Genomic DNA, 20,689 nt, shown 5'->3' with positions numbered 1-20,689 from the left:
TATTAAAAAAAAAAAAAAAAAAAAAAAAAAAAAGTACTGAAACATAAAATAATTGTTTTGTAGATATAACATAATCTGTCCTTCTTGGTTATTTCTTGTTTGTTGAATCTGGCAATATAATAAAAGGATTGTTAACATTGAAATTGCTTTGTTTAATTGGTATTGCAACTTTATTGTTGTTATTATAACACATAGCTTGGAAAACCCTTGGCTTTGTCCATATTTCAGCAGAATAAGGTAAGGTGGTATTGGTATTATTTGCAAAAATAGATAGCGAGGTATCATTATGACTATTGAATGAATCAGATCTGCTATTATTATTAATACTATAATTATAGTTATTATTATTAGTAGTATTAGTACCATGCTTGCTAAACTGGGATAGTTGGATTGGATTTTGCTTATTTTTTAACCATAATTCATTAGAAGTAGTAATAGCATCCAAGTTAGATCTGGATCTCCTTGTAAAATTAATAGGAAATAAAATTTCTGAGTTTACATCCCTGGTCATCAAGACTTCTGAAGCACTATTATTAACGCTCCGCTTAGTACCGTTAGGACTACCTGCGTTATAATTATTAGCTGCAATAGGGTTGTATTTATACCTAAATTTCTTTGAATTATAAAAATGTGGCTTAATGAAAGTATTGGGAACAGTATCGACCCATTCTTTAGGAATAGTAGGCGATAATTTTGGTAACACTAACGGTTTTACAATTGAATATTTAGTATTTTTGGCATTTCTCACAATACTATTTTTGTGAGTAGTAAGATTGCTACCGAGCAATCTTCTTTTGCTATTCAAATTTTTAGTATTATTATTTACATCAACGGCGCATAAAGCAGGATGATTGCTATTATTAATCGTTTTAATATTATTACTGACAGTCATACAACCACTGCTCCTAAACCCAAATAATATTTCACTGGCGATATAAATATCCTTATCACAGGTGTATTGGGTTTGATATTGCTCGCATATTTGAACGAAATCATGACCAAAGATGGGTGTTAAAATGTACCTAATGGGATAACAAAATCTTGAACATAGCTCTTTACAAATTTCGAAAGGTAACCAACTCCCTTGAATTTTAATCAAACCGCCTCTAATTCTCTGAATAAGGGTATTTAGTTCTACCTCGACAGTATCGATATCGCCATGATTCAATTTTAACAACTCTTCCTCTAAATCACTAGAAATAGCATTATTCCAATTAATATCTGCATAATTTTTCCAAGCGTAAGGTTCTCTCAATTCAGTGGGGGCTGAATCAGTACCAACATTATTGGTGCCAAAGTTCATTATTTGAAATGGTGATTTTAATTTCTTTTGTATTTGACTATTAAAAGTTAGCCAAGCCTTGTGGCAATCCTTTTGTGTGCTTGTAATTTTGGTATTGTTAACATTTATACTATTTTTCTTTACATACAACGTCATTATATGCCTAATAGCATCCTGATATAGTCTCCAAATACCGGTAAAAAAGACATAACCAGTTTCATAGTCCCAAATTATAGGGTTAGCTGAATGGAATCTATCACCACTCTTATTTTGTATAAAACCATCTATTGAATATTGAAAACAATGCAATTCATTACGTGGAATATCGCCTTTGATCACGTTGTCTGTATTTGTACTAATGCCACTTAATTTGTAAAATTGAGATGCACTCTGTGTTTTAAATTTGGTCTTAATATAGTTGAGTTTAGTATTATTATTTTTATGGTTTTCCATGTAGTATTGACTATTATCGAATAGAAAAACATCTCTGTTTAATAAATCATATATATAATTGGTTGTGTGGTTATTTTCGGTATTGTTAGTGACATTAGTATTTAAGTTCAATGGAGATAAATGGATAGGATAGTTGCAAGACGTTTTATCATTATCACTAGTATTATTATTATTTTTTTTCTTATGTTTTGATTTAATTTTAATTTTGTTTTTATTTTTATTATTACCGTTAGCGTTGGGCATTTATTATTGTTATTATTGATTTATCTTACTTTCTTTTCTTTTGATCTTATTATTGCATAGAAATAAGTTATACAAATATGGCAAAAAGAAAACAATTCAAACAACATATATATATATATATATATATATACATCTTTTTTTTTATAATTTTTTATAACTTTTTACTTATCCTCTTGTCACAAGCTATATAGTATAGATTTTATTCCTTGTTTCTTTGCCTTTGTGGGTAAAAATAGTAATGTTATTATTATTGTTTATTATAGCGCGCCACTTGATAATTTCCTATATATAGATATTTTTTTTTTTTTTTTTTTTTTTTTTTCTTTTGAATAATAAAAAAAAGGCATAATGATAACAATAATAAAAATTGTATTGCGGGGTAATGCGGAAACATTATTTTTATTCTATTATTTATATCATAAAAAGCAGAAACAATTTTATTTTTTTCTTTCAGCCATTAACTCCGCTCTACAGCAATTTCTAACATAGATATGTATAGGCTTACAAGCAAATAACCTTAGAGGAATTAATAATGATAAATAAATCGGAGAAATCGAATATTAATATTAATATTACATAATGGAAATCTACCTGATTACCTAAAAAAGTAATTTAACCGCCGAACTAATGACTATACACATATAAATAAAATATAAAATGTAACTATATTTGGGTATATTATAATTAGTTATCCGTAATACACATACACACATATATATATACATTCTGATAACAATAAATATCAACGTTAAATATGAAAGTGTATGTAGCTTTTTAATGACAATAAAGTTAACAAACTTTCTCTAATAAACCAGAGTCAACATTGTACAGCAAACCATACACTTCAACTTCTTTATTATTACTAACAACTCCTAATCTTCTCAATTTCCCAACTTGTCTTTTAACATTTTGAATTCCCATGTGTTTAACTTGTTCTTTTCTATTTTTAGTTTTGGTCAAGTTATCCTTTTCCAATTCACACAGTTCGTTAAGGTCACTTAAATAATGGTATAAATGCTCACATCCGACATGAGGCAGAGAGTCTCTCTTAGATTTATCCATACAAGTTTGTATAGCACCACAATCGGTATGCCCTACCATCACTACCTTGTGTATTTTTAAAACGTTAATTGCAAATTCTAATGTCGCCATTGAAACACCATCATTAGGGTTAATTACATTCCCTATTATCTTTAAACTGAAAACTTCACCGGGGACAACACCAAAGCAATCTTCGTTATATCTTGAATCACCACATCCTATAAACAAGGTGTGTGGAGTTTGACCTTCTCCGTTATAATGGGTGAATAGAGTAGGATGTATTTTTGTCATTGATTGAGACCATTTTTTGTTGGTTTCTAAATAATCATCAATAGTAGATTCAGGGGATAGTGTGAATGGAGTTGAAGCAGTACTAACTGGGGACATTATATATATATATATTGGTAACTATGATTTAACTTCTATTGTTTGTTATTAGATTTTCTAATTAAAATCGCTTTTGGTTTGCTATTTTAAGTTATTTGTTGTATTTTTAAGATTTTTAGAAAAGAATATTAGACAAGGACTTTAAAAATAAGATTAAGTTAGAAGAAATCAGTAACTCTTTTGAAATATCAGATATTTAATCTTGGTCAAGCTATTATATATCTTAATAAAAGAGATATTGCTTTAAATTTTTCTTCTTTTTGATATTTTTTTTTTTTTTTTTTTTTTTTAATTAGTTCATTTGTATTACTTCATTAATCATTGATATTACTTCATTGTTGTGGGTTTATTACTTATTTATAATTGTTGACGATGATTTCATTTTTTTTTTTTTTAATTAAGTAGTGAGATCATCAAGTTTACACGGTATTTTTAGAGTGCGAAATATGAACAAATAACAGAAAAAAAATAATGACAAGTCGCTTTTTTCTTTTGTTGAGAAACTGTGTGACAAACACATTGGGAGGTAAGGTTGTTGTTACGTAAAAAAGATTATGTAATTAAAATAAAAAAAGTAAAAAAAAAAAAAAAAAAAAAAAAAAAATTTACACGAATCATTTTCTGTTAGCTTCTACCCGCTTTTTTTATTTTATTTTATTTTATTTTCCCTCCTATTTTATTATTAGGTGTTATATTACCGAATTCAACGTTTAAATCATTGCTTCCACAGAAATGTTGCCTTGGAAAGTTAAAAGTTTATATTATTAAAACAACAACACTTTATTTATATCCGATAGTTTAGATGCAGTTTCACCGGGAAACCCATCCCACGCTTCCCGGGTTCACTTTAATATTCATACATATCATAATTTATTTGAAATATGCTATTTTACTCAAAATTATTCACTTAATCAATATCTATAACTATATCTATATATACGCTTATGTGTGTTTGCAAATGTTAGCCAAATCTAAATATCATTTCATGGTACTATAACACACTTTTTTACCTACCAACTCCAATAGATGAATAATACGCATATAATAACAATTACTAAGTGTAAACCTGCATCTATTATTAAGGGAAAAATGTCAAAATACAATAATGATATTTAAAACTTTCCAAAGGAACTTAGATATAGAATTCTTTAATAAGTGTTTCAGACACTTGCAAGGTGACCATTATCCATAAGTTTTTACCAATAATAAATAGATAATTTCTTGATCGTTTCTTTAATTTTGGGTCGACGCTTTTTAATAATATCCTACGTGGAAAACTTTTTTTTTTTTTTTTTGCTTGCTTTCTTTCTTTCTTACTTTCTTGCATGCAATATTAAGGTCGTATAATACTATTAGATAACAATAATTATTTTTGAACCTTTTGTTTTCCTAATTGGTAGTTCATAATAACAAATCCATCTACAATCCGCAGTAAACCTGCAGCAAATTATATTTACTGTATGATTTGTTTCGTTCTTTAACCTAGCCGATACATTCATTTCTAGGTACTATTTAGGTCTATTACCTCGCATATTAAAATGGCCAGTTGAGTAGTTTTAATTCCACAATCCCCTTTTATGCAAGTTAGAAACAGTAGAGAATCACACGGGGATAGAACCTCATGGTACGACAGGAGCCAGTAATAGTTCCCTTTTTGAAGAAATAATACATGCATCCTATCTTTTAACCAAATACACATGATATAACAAATACCTAATCCAATGTTCGTTGTATTTCTCCCAATGGTCATATAATCGTAACATTTCCTCAATGCATTCCTTTAATTCATCTAAATCAATCATACTCTCACTTAAAAAAAGTTCAAACTTACTCACTAGTGGTGTGTTGGAAACTGTGTTATTCTTGGCGGTTATAGAGATATATAGACATGCAATTGCAATAATATGTGGTGGATATAATAGATGAACATCCGTTATATAACTATCATTAATTAAAGACCAGGCATTTTGATAATCATCAGTACTTAACCTATTGCAAACTTCATCATCTCCAGCGTTAAACACCTTTGTCACTTGTTCCAAGGAATTATACGGATGATGCACTATTAAATAGCTCTGCAATTCCTCAATCAAGTAAAATTCAAATTCAGTAACTTTTGTGGGATCAGATGGCACAAATTCAGGCCAATGTGATCTAGCTTCATTAACTAATGTTCTAATATGTAAAGGGCATTCTTCTACTTTGCAGCTTAAATATATACAGGTGGTAACTAGTAAGTATATGTTTACTTCTCTGACCGATACTTTTAACAAAAAACGTGATAAATATATATTTGCTGTCGAAATGGCATATTGCCTTATATTTAATCTTCTGCCTAATTTCATCAACAAAAAATAGGAATATATTCTTAAATTATAATCTCTATCATAATGCAAATCTTTACTTAATATGGAAATATTTTTGGTGATTATTTTTGGGGTTGTGTTGTTAGTACTAGTGCTAGTGCTATTATTATTATTATTATTATTATTATTATTATTATTATTATTATTATTATTATTATTATTGTTACTATTATTGGTGATAGAGGTAGAATCACTATTTGTATTATTATTTAGGCCTTTATTGGCATCATTAGCAGTACTATTACTACTGTTGTTGACCATGGTTATTGTTAAACCTTGTGGAAATAGTTGACTTTCTAATGCCCATAACCTACTTCTCTCTCTTGCTAATTGTTGTTTGGTAAATGTCCATTTATGCCTTTGAGTGGAGGTCCAATAACTGGCAGACATATTTTGTATATTTGTTACAGCAGAATATTGACAATTTTGTTATTTCCTTTTTTTGGTCTTGATTTTTAAATTGTCGGTTATTATATGAAGGCTCATATACATTCATAATTAAGGAGTTTTTTTTTTTTTTATTTTTTTTTTTTTTTTCCAACTTGTAATCAAAATTCGATTAATAGAAATATGATTTAGATTATAAGACAAAAAAAAAAAAAAATGCCCTAAACGTTTTTTATATGAACGTTCAAAATCAATTTTTTTTTTTACATTTTTAATTTTTATTTTTATTTATTTTTAGTTAATTTTTTTTTTTTTTTTTTTTTATAAAAGTTTTATAAATTATATATATAGACACACATTTTATGTCCTTATACAACAATTTGATGTTTTAAATTTCCTTTCGAACATGTACATTCTTAATTTTTAATCTTCTCATAGCTTTACGAATGGCCTCAAGTCCATGACCTTAAGAATCGTCTATTCGAAGCTTACACTATAAAGTTATGAAAAGTTTTAACTATTACTAGCTTTGGGTTGAAAGTCTCCCACCGGGTTCATATGCGGAAATCGTATTGAGATTTAAAAATTCATTTGTCTTTTAATGCTAGGGTGAGCAGTATTAATATTGTTTATCTCCTAATTTTTAGAACATAGTTTTTAAATCAACTCAATAACAAGAAATATATATATTTAATATGTATTTTTTTTGTTACCTTCTTCAAATAGTAAAGTGTTTGGAGTGTACAGGTTATTTATTACCCTTTCGGTATTGATCAATTAAAACTTGATTAAACCATAGTTATGACGATTGATTCATTTGGTTTGTATAGTCATTAGTACTCTGCAACTCAATGGATTAACTCAATGGAGCTTATTTTCTTTGGTCCATGGACTTCAAAATAATAATATTATTATTACTTTATTACAGTTTGTTATAGGTATCATATTATAATTGAAATTATTATAATAAACTACGCTATACATGCATAGTCACATGTGCCGAACTGAACAATTTTATTTTTAATTTAATTTTTTTTTTTTTTAAACACTAGTGTTATAATTTGTTAATTGTTATACCATGCTTTTTTTAAAATAAATAAATGAATAAACGTGATGAGATTTTCAATGCAACATAGAGTCAAGCTCAGAGTCTAAGAACAATCAAACTATATTTTTAGATAAGGACGAGACTTGCTATTATTTAACTCTGATTTATTTTTTATTTTTGTCTTAAATCTTTTGTATTTTTAAAGTTGTAAAAAAAAAAAAATGAGTTTTCAATTAGGAACTTTGGTTATATAAGTGTGCTAATCAATTACTCGCAAGTACTCTACTAATTTGTTTAAAGCAGTGAACTTTAAGCTGGTGAGTACTTACTAACATGTATCGGAAGTGCGATAATGTAAAAGAGAGGATAGACGTTTTATTGTATACAAATATGGGTTGTGTCACTTGGTTGCAGCTAGTATATAATATATATATATATATATATCAAAAAAAAAAAAAAAAAAAAAAAAAAAAAGGAAAAAAGGAAAAAAAAAAAAAAAAAGGAAAAAAAAAAACTTAATTTTTCAACTCTAAAGCATATAACAACAATGAGCAAAATATATTACACCAATTCCAAAAGGCCCAAGAATCTATGATAATCTTGTCGCTTTTGTTCTGTAAAGAGGTGTTAGCACCAAAACATCCCCATATACAAAAGGTTTTATCTATATCAGTGTTTTTAGAATATTGAATTATCAAATGCGTGTACATTGCAATTAAAATGCATGGGCTATACCAATATATTAAATTCATAATAGAAAAAGAGGATGTCACACTGTTATTACTCGGTATGCTATTATTAGGTTTACATTGCCGTATCCTTAATTCTTTGGCTTCGCCTTCTTCCTGATTTATTATCACCGTTTCTACATTGCTGTCATTGGAAGTAATCCCAGAACTATTATTATTACTACTAAATATATCGACATCGCTGTCATCATCTTCAAATTTTTCTTGCTGTTGTTCCTGCAATTGCAACTGCAATTTGGCAAATTCTTGCTGTTTTTTTCTTTGTATTACTGGTATAATTCTTGTTGCTAAATAATAGACTAATAACCTAAACGTTAAATTCATTAAAATTGCAGGCGTTATGCTTTCTTTGGCCATTTTGAAGAATATCTTACTTATACCATTTAAGCTTCTGGGGAATAACCTCGTTGTAAACATTTGTATATATGTGTATATCCTAATAATATAATATTGATAGAAAAATTTCAAGTGATTGGAAACTGTAGCAAACATTGTATTGGAAAATGTGGTATTGTTACCCGTTGTAGAAAACTTGCCCTCCTTAATAATATTTCGGACCGTATTAGTAAACATATCTATAAGTTCATGACCGCCAACTACTATAGATGGTGACAATGTACTAGCTGATACAGAATAATAGGAGGTTAATATGGACGGAAGATCAACAGATATAGAAACTTGCTGCCAAGAATCCTGAATTACTTGTAAAATACCACTCATTGCAACATCGCTTAGTTCCGGGCTAATTTCATAGATACATCTTATGATATAGGCGAATAAAAGAGAACTTTCCACAGATGAGCCTTTACTACTGATGATTCCGTATAATCCAATCCCACAAACTAAGCTGAATGTAAAACCAACCAAAGTTGCCTCGATTACACTTAGGTTAAAATTGGGTGTAGCATATATTTTATATAAATAATAGAGTGAACATGTGATTATTCCTGCACTAAACATTAAACCCGCTATGCTCCATGCAGAACTTTTATCAGCACTGGTTGAGCTGCTGCTGATTATACTATCCGAATCGGAAACAGATGCATCATCATCATCATCATCATCACCATCATCATCAAGATCCATATTATCTTGATCGGCGGTACTGTTTCTGCTAATGCTTTTAGTTAATTCATAATCAACTTCTTTGATATCGCTATTTTTAATAAAATTTTCCTCTTCACCTTCTTCCAAAACAGTTTCATTATTGGTATTAGAAGAAAGCAGTAACTCTTTATCACTACTATTATTCCTATTTTTATCATCAGTACGGTTGCTATGATTAATTATATCACTACCCTTGTTGTGATTATCTTTTGGGACAGTAGAAAGAGCAGCAGCTGATGGTCTATTTAACCATTTATAGGCCTGGCCTATGGTTTGAATAGCTAAAATGGTAAATATGCCTTCCAATAAAGTAAAATACGGTGTTGAATGAATTAAAACAAATTTCCAGGGAATGACCGAAAATTTCAAATAAATAGACCAAAGTTTTGAGAAAATAGTTTCATTATTATTGGTGGTGATATTTTTGTTCTCGCTGTAGATATTAATGAAAATGAAAAGCAAGGATGGGATAGAAAGGTGTTGTAAATAATACAAAATTTGATAAAAGTTGTTGGTACTTTTACTATCAAATAATCTTAATTTTATTGTTGTTGATATAAAATATAAATTGAATAGGGTAACTGTAAATGCCAACCCACAGGATACTCCACCAACCTGGAAAGAAATGGGTATAGTTAATATTAGGAATATTAAATAGGCTACTGTAATTAATACCCTAAGACTCTGGCAAATACTATTAGATAACATTTGATTTATTTTTTTTTCTTATTCTTTTGTTTGAATATCTTGGGTTGATTAATAACTGATGTTTGTTTTTAATTGTATTTTATTTATAATGAATTGTGATTGTTATTAATAGTGAAAGAAGGGTTTTGTATCTCTCTTTTTTTTTTCTAATTTGATGAAAACAAAGGAAAGGACGGAGAGAAAAGAAAAGAAAAGAAAAGAAAAGAAAAGAAAAGAAAAGAAAAGCAAATAAAATAAAATAAAATAAAACAAAAGACAAAAAAAAGATTCTTTTCAACGGAGAAAAACAAAAAGAGGGAAATCTTCAATATTTTTTACAAGAACCTCAAAAAAAAAAAAAAAAAAAAAAATGTAGATTATAAAATGATAATTCCCACAGTAATTTTCACTTATTATTAAATTCAGTCTTGAATAATACACGTGATGTGTCCACAGTAGAATCGCATAGCTACGGATAACTAAAATACTTCTAATTTCGGACTCTGTCGGTAAACAGCGACTGCTTTTCAAAAATAAAATAAAAGAAAAGCACGTTTCTTTTTTCTTTCTTTCTTTCTTTTCTTAAAATTCTTAATATTGTATCTTCCATATAACAAAAGGAAAAAAAAAAAAAAAAAAAAAAAATAAACCAAATAAATAAATAAATAAATTTTAAAGTTACGTAGAACACTCTCATTACCAATAAGAATAAAAGGTAAAAAAAAAAAAAGAAGAAGCAAGGAAGAAAAAGCACGTTACTTAAAAACCATAATGTCATCAAAATATGGTAGGAAGGAATTAAGAACCATACGTAGAAGCGGTAAAAGGCATCATGATACAGAATATACTCTTACCTCCGATAATGATCTTAATAGTGATACCTCTTCAAAAAAAACTAAAATTAAACATGTTGACAATAATACCGATGAAAAGGAAGAACATATTATAACAGAGGCTGTGGCCAACCAAAGCGAAGAATCACCTGACAAAAATAGACCTACGAAAGTGTACAATGCATTATTAACATTGTTAAACACAGAAAACGAAGAAGATGGTGATTTTAGTGACAAAATCAAAAACAACAACCAAAAGCAAAAGAAACAACCTCGCATAGCCAGTGAGCATGAATTATTGGAAGAAGCAATTGAAGATGGTTATGCAATTGATGCGGAAGAAGATAATAACTCTAGTTATGACGAACGTGAAGTTGAATCCAAACCTATTGATGATGATGATGATGATGATGATGAAACAAATACTGATTTTTTCAATTTACATTTCAATACATACAACGAACATATGTTAACTGAACTAAATTCAAAGATACAAAATCGACTAATTAAGAATGTTTCTATTAAAATTCCTATTAGTGACAAAGAAACATTACTCTTTTCTAAACCCGACACTTCTTTTATTGAAGAAGAAAATGGAAAAGAAACAGAAAACAAAGAGAAAAAAACTTTTGTACCACCCAAAAGATATCAATCATTAAATCCATATGTCATTAAACAAAAATTGAAGATTGCTAATAGTACTACTTATTTTTCTTCCAATGAATTAACAGATTTTCAAAAAAACATTGTTGATCCCATTTTCCAATACAATGATCTGTTGTGCCAGTACGATACATATGGTCAAGAGTCGCAATATAGAGATTTATACGCTTTACATGCGTTGAACCATATTTATAAAACAAGAGACAAAATTTTGAAAAACAACTCTAAATCACAAGATAATCCAGAGTTGGAGTTATTGGATCAAGGTTTCACTAGACCAAAAGTATTAATTGTAGCACCAACCAGAAACACAGCATATGAGATTATTACTAATATTATTAGAAAATCCGGTATAGATCAGATTGATAAACGTTCCAAATTTCAGGACCAATTTTATTCTGAAAGTTCACCATATAATAAATCCAAACCAAAATCTTTTCAACAAGTGTTTAAGGGGAATTCTAATGATTTTTTTATTTTAGGTTTGAAATTTACTAGAAAAGCCATTAAGTTATATGCAAATTTCTATCAGTCAGATATTATAGTTACTTCTCCATTGGGTCTATTTTTATTATTACAGTCTGAATCCACAAATTCGGCAGAAAAAGAAGATGACAAGCAACAGGGAAAGGGGAAAAATGGTTCCAAGTACAAGACAAGAAGAGGCAAGAAAAATAGCGATGATTTCTTAAGTTCTATTGAATTATTAATTGTTGATCAACTACACGTTCTGGAATTGCAAAATTTTGACCATTTATATTCTTTGATGATGAAAAATACCAACAATATACCCAAAGAACAACATGAAAATATGGATTTCAGCCGTATTAGAATGTGGTATATCGATGATCTAGCCAAACTCTTTAGACAAACTTTGATTTTTACTAAATATATAACTCCAAACGCCAATCTATTAATTAATCGTGCCTGCAACAATATCTGGGGGAAATTTAAAACCTACAAGAAAATAGATGCCGATGAATGTGCTTTGTCACATGTTGGTTTTAAAATACGTCAGATTTTTCAAAGGTTTGATTTTAACTCTTCTAAACTCATCAAGGATAATGATACTATTGATGAACCTGATTATAGATTCAAGTATTTCACCAATGTTATTATTCCCAAATTGATTGTTAAGAGTACAGGGTATGAGGACGGTATTTTGATTTATATACCAGATTATTCGGATTATATTCGTTTAAGAAATTACATAAAGGAAAATGTTCCACTTTTGTTTGATCATATTGATGAATATGCTTCTCAAAGTCATTTGAGTAAGGCAAGAAATAGATTCAGAAGGGGGAAAGTTAAAGTTCTTTTATACACTGAAAGATTACATTATTACAGAAGATATGAATTAAATGGTGTTAAGAGCGTTATCTTTTACAAACCCCCAACTGATCCTGAGTTTTATAGTGAAGTTGTTAGATTTATTGGAACAAGTATTTTCCAAGAGGTTTGTGATGCTAATATAAGTAATGTTAGATGCATTTATTCTAAATTTGATGGACTATCCTTGAGTAGGATTGTGGGCAGCCAAAGAGCAGCCGTTCTGACCCACGGTATGAATGAAATTTATGAATTTAGATAACATGAGTAAAACTGTATTTTTTTTTTGTATAATAGATACGTAACGTGAAATAAATTTGTATTAAATTACAAATTGAAGGAGGAAAGATTCTCTACTTCTTACCTCTTTTTAGATATAGTATAAAAACAATATAATAACATTAACTTGAAAATTGATTAACAGCCATTATTAAGCATGCTAGACTAACATAAGGGGAGGCCCTTTCACCAATACGTGCAAATTTCCAAAATATACCCAAGACACCGTTTCCTTTGTATCTATTGAATATAGAAGGCCACTGGATATATATATAGGTTGAAGTACAAATTAATAGCAGTAAAACTTCTAATAGACTATAAAAATTAAATAGAGCACTCATTTTTTTTTTTTTTTTTTATTTTTTTTGCTTTTGTTGGTGGTGGTGGTACTTTTTGTCCAATGTCCTTAAAAAATGATATAAAATAAAATAAAAGTAAAAAACATAGCAAGTGAAAGCGACTGAGAGTTTAAAACATTTTGGTATAAATTATGAAAAAAAATAACTAACTACGAAAAGAAAAAGAAAACAAAAATAAATAAAAAAAATTTTTTTTTTTTTTTTTTTTTTTTTTAATTCTTTCATTTCCATTCTTTTTGCTTCATTTTTAAACATCAATCCATGTCAAAATCATATTAAAAAAATACAACAACAACAACAAAAAGAAAAAAAAAACCAAGTAACAATCTTTTAAACATGAAGATCCAGAAAGACGCCGTTAACATTTTACAACGTACTTCAGATTACCTAGCAAGTGGAATAATCACTAAAAAACCACAATGGTATGACATTGTTGCTAATATCCCACCAACCAAACAATTCACTCGTATTCCAAGACTAAATGATAATCCTTCCACCGGGAAACCAGCTTATCAGGATAACGTTACCTGTCTAGATAAATTAAATACCATTACCAGCAAGGGATATTTTAAAACCAGACCTAATTCTATTGATAAACACAAAAGCACTAAACATTTATATAAACCTGTTAAATTGAAATTTTTCGAAGACAAGTTAAGGACTGTATTTTATGACCAGCATCCATGGGAATTATCCAGACCTAAAGTTTTAATTGAAAATTTATCAGTTGATATTTCTAAATATGATTGGAGTTCAATACAACAACTAGGTAAACCTTTAGATGGTGAAAGCGTTGTCCAAAGAACTTTATATTTGTTGAAAAATGAGAATAAGGATTTAAAAGAGGCTTACGATATAGCAAGATTTGAATTTTACAAACTAAGGATTGAAGAGGAGCTTAATAATCAAATTGTTTTAGAAGAGGCTATAATGATGGGCAGTGTTTTTAAGGAAAGTGCCATTGAAACCGGTTTCAGACAAGAACAAGATGTTATTAAAGCTTGGGAAAAGAAGGCCATTAGAAAGACTCAATTATTAGAAGCTAAAAGCTCCAATCCATCTGCTGCTGCTTTTAATGATAGCAATGGCAAATTGGGTGATAAACAACAATCTGATGCCATAGATGAAGAGGAATTGGCTTTATAGTTTTTCACGTATAACTTAATTTAATATAAATACACACATGTTCCTTCACTTTTTGTCCAAATATCACTACTGTCGATAGCAAATCATGTATATACGCTATTTTATCTTTATTTTTATTTTTATTCTCGTTCACATATATATTATAACATGAGATAAATAATAGTCAATAATTATTTTTTATATTTTGTTTATGAAAAAAAAAAGAAAAGAAAAAAAAAAAAAAATTAAATAAAACTAGGTACTTAAGTACAGATAATAGCGGTATTATCTATTTAACCTAATCAGTTGGAATAAATGCGTTCTCTGTTTCAGATACTGGGCAAAATTCTTGAAATCTTTAATTTCTATTACTTTGAAATTCTTTTTAATTTTAATAAAAAAATGTTTATCTGCCTTTCTTCTTTTTCTATAACTCATTAGAATCATTGGTGGTTTATCCACACTTGTCAGATCCAAAAGTGTTTTTTCTAGTAACGGAAATGCCTTTTCCAAATAAACACAATCAGCAGCCAAGACCAAGTCCAAACCGGCGCTAAATTTTGCTTCAACTGGCTCACCCCATTCCAGGCTAGCAGCTTCTACAACATTTCCCACATTATTTAAATTGACATTCTTATCCATTAACGGTACTAATTCGGTAATATCAGTAACATATACCTTTTTCGAATTCTGTTCTTCTTTGTATTTATCATTTATCCACAAACCTTGGTTGTTCATTAAACCTAGTAGCAAACCAACGATACCAGTTCCACTGCCCAATTCAATTACCTTATCATATACATTGAAATTAACTTTATGTTCCATTATATATTCACACAGCAACTCACCAGCAATCCAAATTTTACCACCACAACCTAAACCTCCTCCATCTTCATATATCTTTAATTCTGGCGATAGTTGTCCATTGAATTCTAGCCCTGTAGTACCTAGATGTTCTATTTTTCTACTTGGAACTATATCCAAGAAATTTGCAAAAAAACTATCAGCTTCTGTGTCCTTTTCCATTTTTTCTTTTCTCTTTTTATGTCTACAAAAGTTTATTTCAAAACAAAAGAAAAAAAAATATATATATATATATATATACTATATTACATGTCTCTCCATTTCAATAGGTAAAAACGCAATTTAGAGATATTACAATGTTCATATATATGAATGTTTAAAGAACACTACGCATTAAAAAATGAATAAATAAACGGATGATCAAGAAAGAAAAGTAAAAAACAAAAAAAAAAAAAAAAAAAAAAAGAACATAATTAAAAATAAGAATTGAAAAATTAATAATAAAATGAATTTTTGTTTTTGATTTTTATGGTTTCCCATTCCTTTGTTAAACCCCTATTAGGCAGAGCTTTCCTTTCTAACCATTTATTAAACAGTTCACGTGTCAGAGTATATTTCTTGGTTTCCAACTTTTACTATAAACGATCAAATTATTTGTCTTTACTTGTCAAAGCAAAACAAATCTAGCATTCATTCATTGTTCCAACTAATTCCTTTTAAAAGAAATAAATATAAAAAATAGAAAAAAAAAAAAAAAAGATCAAATATGCAATTAATTAACTCGTCTTCGAATGAACATCCTCTTGTTGTTCCATTCCTTGTTCTTCAAAAATAATGATTGTATTATTAGCATCTTGATCAACTTTACCCATCCCGAGAACCACCGAATGCTCACCATACTTATTGTGTAATGATTTGGTTATATGTGGCAATAACATTTTCATATCCTTTTCAATATTTTCATTCATTTCTCTTATGGGTTTAACAATATAACACTTTCGTTCACTTTTATACAGACTTTCAAAATAATCCATACCACCAATTAGTGAAAATCTTAAAAACTTATCAAAAATCTCTTGGATATTCATAATATTACATTTTTTATTAATAGAATCATTCATACATTGAACTACAATACAATTATATTTGGTCGAACCAATAGCAACTGTGGCAGGTTCAGGTGCCGGTAAATTGTAAAATTCTTTAGAAACGTTTGCTTCATGGTATTGGATTTTTAGTTTTTTCAATTGTTCTCTAAAATTGGAGTATACTTTGTAAGATTCTTCCAAACTTATTATGGGAGAAACGCTTTTTATATTCCCATTTTCAATATTTTTTTTAACAAAAACTGACCTTTTAGGTTCATAGTCTTGCGATTCCGAATAAAGTTGATAACTTTTACATAATTCGTGAATAAAAAATCTTTGTGGGGCTTTCATGGGTTTGAAATGGAACGACATTTTGGTGTTTTCAGAAATAAAATTTTTTAATGTTTTATCGATTTCGTTACACCAGGCACTTTGTTTATGGTAAATCAATAGAGCTTGCTCAGTGTGTGGCAAATTCAAATCTTCAAAGGTTGTGGAAGCAGTTACAACAACACCATTAGTGGCACTGTGATCTAAACCTAAAGCCTTTTTTAATTCTAATCTTCTCTTTAATGCAGCACAAGTTTCATCACAGTTGATTGGGGGCAAACATTTAGTTTCAAAGCACTTCACTTGTAAAGATTTAATTCTACCGCACGGACAAGTTTTATCAACTAACTTTTCACAGTTTAGACCAACCTCGTCACATGGCTTGTTACCATGACACTTGGCAACACATTTATGGCCACACGACTCCCTAGTCAAACCACAAATCATTGAACAATTAAGTAAACATGAATCAGTGTGACAAATCTTAGTACACTTATGAGGACAATTTGGCAATGGTTTCAAACATTGTTTCCCACAACTTACATCCGTTTGATAACATAAAGTACGTATTTTTTCGTGCCTATAACATCTACATTTTTTAATCACGCTATGTGTACATTTTGGACATTCACCCTCGTGACATAAATGTGGTGGTATTTTATGATTACAACCATATCTATTTGTACCAACTTTTAAACAATCAAATAAACAGGTCGGCAATTTGGTACCGCAACGAACCGGTGCAGGAATAATTGTTTTCCCACAAGGGCACACCAAATCATTCGAATCACTTTCTAAACATGGTGGACACTTTCCCGGATGACATTTTCTTTGACAATAATGCAAGCCACACGATAACTTTAAATTGCACGGTTTTAAACAAATATGAACAGCTTCCACCAAACTCTCGTCATTTTTTAAATTTTTATTGAATATTGGGTGTTTAGCACGCTCTATAGCAGCTGGTTTCCCCTCACAACAAATATTTCTACAATGATGCCGTTTACATGACATTAGTTGTTCACACTTCATAGTACAACTTGGTGTCGCTTCATAACCGCATGGGGTCAAAAAAGTTTTCGAATTACAAGCACACGCTGTTTTCTCAATAATTAAACATGGATCCATACATGGTCCATTGTGACAAGTGTACGGACATTTATGCTTACCACATTTCAACGGTTTCTCACACACATTTTCACAAGTAGGAATAGGATCAGTACAATTGGTTCTTTTTTGTTTTGGAATAGACGTAGCACCACAGGGACAAGCTTTTAAAATGTCAGGAGAATATGGACAATGAATTTTCTTGTTGGATTTGGGAACTGGCTCACAGCCAACACAATATTCGTGGATATTACAATCGTATTTTAAAAATCTTTTGTTATTACAGGCAAAGCTTCCAACCCAATTTTTGGAACTACCTATAACATTAATATCACTACACGTAATTTGGGACTTATTTTCTAGACCACAGTAACATTTTATTAAACCCTTGCCCTTATCATAAATAAGTTGAGTACATTTACCACAAGGGCCCGAGTGACAAATCTTATCACAATAATGAACACCACAAGGCATTAACAACCCGCATTTTTTGCCACAATTAAATTTTCTATTTCCCCCCCATGACATATTTTTTGAGGATTTGGGATTTAAGGAGGAACACAATATTTTTTTACTTTCAGATCCACAATTACAATATATATCAATCATAACTGAACAAGATTGATGTGGACCTAAATGACATGTTTTCATACACCCATGTTCACAATGTGCTTTATTTTCACAGGTTTGGCCACAGGAATTCGGACTCAAAACATTTGGTTCTGGTTTAATATTTTTGCCACACCAACACGTGGGCTCTTTAGGAAACCTTTTGGACACATAGTAACAATTAGGACATTTCCAGCCTTGTGGATGTGATTGATGGTCTGTGTTATTGTTATTTGCAACAGCAAGAGTGTTTTTCTTGATTGATTTTGTAGCCCATTGTTTTATGCATTCGAAATCGTAAACTCTATAACATTTTGGACAATTATACATTTGACAGTAGGGATCCATTTCCACTGTACAGATCATACATGTATATTTATTTCCATCGATGATGTCCTTAATGGTTTGTTCATAATATGGGATTTCTTCAAAAGTACTCTCTGAAACAGATAGTCCAGCAGTAGTATCGAAATTAGATTTATAGATATTAGCATTTAGTATCGACATTAATATCACACTGTATTTTTCTTTTTTTTCTTTTTGTAGAGTTGGAAATGATTTGAATATTAAATTGGAATTATTGAAAAGAATGGGGTAGTTCTATTATAGTATATAGAGAGAGAGAGGGAGAAGGGATGAAATCAAATGTGATTGAGTATAGAACGGGATTGATACTATAAAAAATTATCGTTTCTTTTTTGTCGTTTCTTTTTTAATTTGTTTTTTTTTTTTAAAGGTGTGGGTGTTTGAAAGGAAAAGGTTTTTGAACGAGATATTTGGACTAAAAAAAAAAAAAATAAAAAAAAAAAAAAAAATAAAAAAAAATAAAAAAAAAAAATTGAATTAAATTGAATTAAATTCCGATGGAATTAAAATTTCCATTTTATTATACGGCAAGAAAAGAAAAAAGAGAGGAAGGTTGCAGTGGTAATAAAACAAGTGATTTATTTATATTTTTACTCGTTGTTTTATAAATAAACCCTTTAACACAATTCCATATTAAATCAGCTAATAACAACTTTGTTTCTTCTATTAAGCATTATATATATATATATATAGCTCGTTCTATCTCAGATTTATTTATTTTTTTTTTTTTTTTCAAGTATATCAAATTTTAATAAATAGGTTTGTAATATATAATTCAAAAAAAGGAAACATTTCAATTCAGTCTCTTCTCATCCTCCTTATCATTAAAAAATAACTTAATTGTTACTATTAGTTTATAATCAAAAGGATAAACACAATTAATTCCACAAATTACACATACATACAAAAAAAAAAATGCTATCTTCAACTGTTAGAAATTCCCTTAAGCATTTAACAAAAACCGCTTCCTATTCAACCACAGGTTCTAAAACTTTAACCATTGGTTTGATTCCAGGTGACGGTATCGGTAAAGAAGTTATTCCAGCTGGTAAGAAAATATTGGAAAAAATCTCTGAATCTACCAACTTAAATTTCAAATTTATCGACTTAGAAGCTGGGTGGGCCACTTTCCAAAAAACGGGTGAAGCTTTACCTGATGAAACAATCGACATTTTAAAAAGCCAATGCCAAGGTGCCTTATTTGGAGCCGTTCAATCTCCAACTGTTAAAGTTGCCGGCTACTCCTCTCCTATTGTTGCCCTAAGAAAGAAATTAGGTTTATATGCCAATGTTCGTCCAGTTAAGAGTGTTGCCGGTACCGGTGATAGACCAGTAGACATGGTTATTGTTAGAGAAAACACCGAAGATTTGTATATCAAGGAAGAACGTACTTTTACTGATCCAAAAACTGGTTTGCGTGTCAGCGAAGCTATTAAAAGAATCAGTGAAGAGGCCACCAGAAACATTGCCACTATTGCTTTACAAATCGCCTTAAATAGATATGCTATTAAGGGAAAAAGTACTTTAACTGTAACACATAAGTCTAATGTTTTATCTCAAAGTGATGGGTTATTTAGAGAAGTTTGTAAAGAAGTTTATCAATCTAAGCCAGAGTATGCCAAGATTGGTTACAATGAGCAAATTGTTGACAGTATGGTTTACAGAATGTTCAGAGAACCAGAATGCTTTGATGTGATTGTTGCACCAAATTTATACGGTGATATTTTATCTGATGGTGCTGCTGCTTTGGTTGGTTCATTAGGTGTTGTACCAAGTGCCAATGTTGGTAAAGACTTCGTTGTTGGTGAACCATGTCATGGTTCTGCTCCAGATATTGCTGGGAGGGGTATTTCCAACCCAGTTGCTACAATTAGATCTACTGCCTTGATGTTAGAATTCTTGGGTCACCCAGATGCAGCTAATAAAATCCAGAAGGCTGTGGACGCTAACGCAGTTGAAAACACAATCAAGACTCCAGATTTGGGCGGTAAATCTACTACCGAAGAAGTTACTAATGATATTATATCAAAATTGTAAAAGGGGGAAT

At 29.6% G+C, this 20,689-nt stretch overlaps 10 protein-coding genes and 1 non-coding gene across 11 annotated transcripts; 4 read left to right on the top strand and 7 right to left on the bottom strand.

Annotated features, from left to right (window-relative positions):
* Nucleotides 1–88: 88 nt before the first annotated feature.
* On the bottom strand, nt 89–1,978 carry XBP1 (Xbp1p; the record flags this gene model as incomplete). Its single annotated transcript, XM_046077444.1, has 1 exon — nt 89–1,978. One exon carries the CDS (start codon nt 1,976–1,978, stop codon nt 89–91), a length of 1,890 nt encoding a protein of 629 aa, XP_045935210.1.
* A 789-nt stretch (nt 1,979–2,767) lies between these two features.
* Nucleotides 2,768–3,406, bottom strand: NCE103 (carbonate dehydratase NCE103; the record flags this gene model as incomplete). Its single annotated transcript, XM_046077443.1, has 1 exon — nt 2,768–3,406. One exon carries the CDS (start codon nt 3,404–3,406, stop codon nt 2,768–2,770), a length of 639 nt encoding a protein of 212 aa, XP_045935209.1.
* Nucleotides 3,407–5,082: 1,676 nt separating this feature from the next.
* On the bottom strand, nt 5,083–6,162 carry SSN8 (cyclin-dependent protein serine/threonine kinase regulator SSN8; the record flags this gene model as incomplete). The annotated part of the gene is made up of 1 exon (XM_046077442.1): nt 5,083–6,162. The coding sequence occupies one exon, from the start codon at nt 6,160–6,162 to the stop codon at nt 5,083–5,085; it is 1,080 nt and encodes a 359-aa protein (XP_045935208.1).
* A 454-nt stretch (nt 6,163–6,616) lies between these two features.
* On the top strand, nt 6,617–7,050 carry SCDLUD_002764. Its single transcript, XR_006829217.1, has one exon.
* A 672-nt stretch (nt 7,051–7,722) lies between these two features.
* ICE2 (Ice2p) lies at nt 7,723–9,771 on the bottom strand (the record flags this gene model as incomplete). The annotated part of the gene is made up of 1 exon (XM_046077441.1): nt 7,723–9,771. One exon carries the CDS (start codon nt 9,769–9,771, stop codon nt 7,723–7,725), a length of 2,049 nt encoding a protein of 682 aa, XP_045935207.1.
* Nucleotides 9,772–10,521: 750 nt separating this feature from the next.
* On the top strand, nt 10,522–12,837 carry UTP25 (rRNA-binding ribosome biosynthesis protein UTP25; the record flags this gene model as incomplete). Its single annotated transcript, XM_046077440.1, has 1 exon — nt 10,522–12,837. One exon carries the CDS (start codon nt 10,522–10,524, stop codon nt 12,835–12,837), a length of 2,316 nt encoding a protein of 771 aa, XP_045935206.1.
* A 139-nt stretch (nt 12,838–12,976) lies between these two features.
* KSH1 (Ksh1p) lies at nt 12,977–13,195 on the bottom strand (the record flags this gene model as incomplete). The annotated part of the gene is made up of 1 exon (XM_046077018.1): nt 12,977–13,195. One exon carries the CDS (start codon nt 13,193–13,195, stop codon nt 12,977–12,979), a length of 219 nt encoding a protein of 72 aa, XP_045935205.1.
* Nucleotides 13,196–13,549: 354 nt separating this feature from the next.
* Nucleotides 13,550–14,359, top strand: RSM25 (mitochondrial 37S ribosomal protein mS23; the record flags this gene model as incomplete). The annotated part of the gene is made up of 1 exon (XM_046077439.1): nt 13,550–14,359. One exon carries the CDS (start codon nt 13,550–13,552, stop codon nt 14,357–14,359), a length of 810 nt encoding a protein of 269 aa, XP_045935204.1.
* A 264-nt stretch (nt 14,360–14,623) lies between these two features.
* Nucleotides 14,624–15,364, bottom strand: EFM6 (putative protein-lysine N-methyltransferase; the record flags this gene model as incomplete). Its single annotated transcript, XM_046077438.1, has 1 exon — nt 14,624–15,364. One exon carries the CDS (start codon nt 15,362–15,364, stop codon nt 14,624–14,626), a length of 741 nt encoding a protein of 246 aa, XP_045935203.1.
* A 554-nt stretch (nt 15,365–15,918) lies between these two features.
* FAP1 (Fap1p) lies at nt 15,919–18,783 on the bottom strand (the record flags this gene model as incomplete). The annotated part of the gene is made up of 1 exon (XM_046077437.1): nt 15,919–18,783. The coding sequence occupies one exon, from the start codon at nt 18,781–18,783 to the stop codon at nt 15,919–15,921; it is 2,865 nt and encodes a 954-aa protein (XP_045935202.1).
* Nucleotides 18,784–19,557: 774 nt separating this feature from the next.
* LYS12 (homoisocitrate dehydrogenase) lies at nt 19,558–20,679 on the top strand (the record flags this gene model as incomplete). Its single annotated transcript, XM_046077436.1, has 1 exon — nt 19,558–20,679. One exon carries the CDS (start codon nt 19,558–19,560, stop codon nt 20,677–20,679), a length of 1,122 nt encoding a protein of 373 aa, XP_045935201.1.
* Nucleotides 20,680–20,689: the final 10 nt, after the last annotated feature.

The sequence above is a fragment of the Saccharomycodes ludwigii genome, chromosome III, assembly GCF_020623625.1.
Source record: "Saccharomycodes ludwigii strain NBRC 1722 chromosome III, whole genome shotgun sequence".
In the NCBI taxonomy this organism is placed as follows: Eukaryota; Fungi; Ascomycota; class Saccharomycetes; order Saccharomycodales; family Saccharomycodaceae; genus Saccharomycodes; species Saccharomycodes ludwigii.
This window is presented reverse-complemented; position numbering and strand designations above follow the sequence as displayed.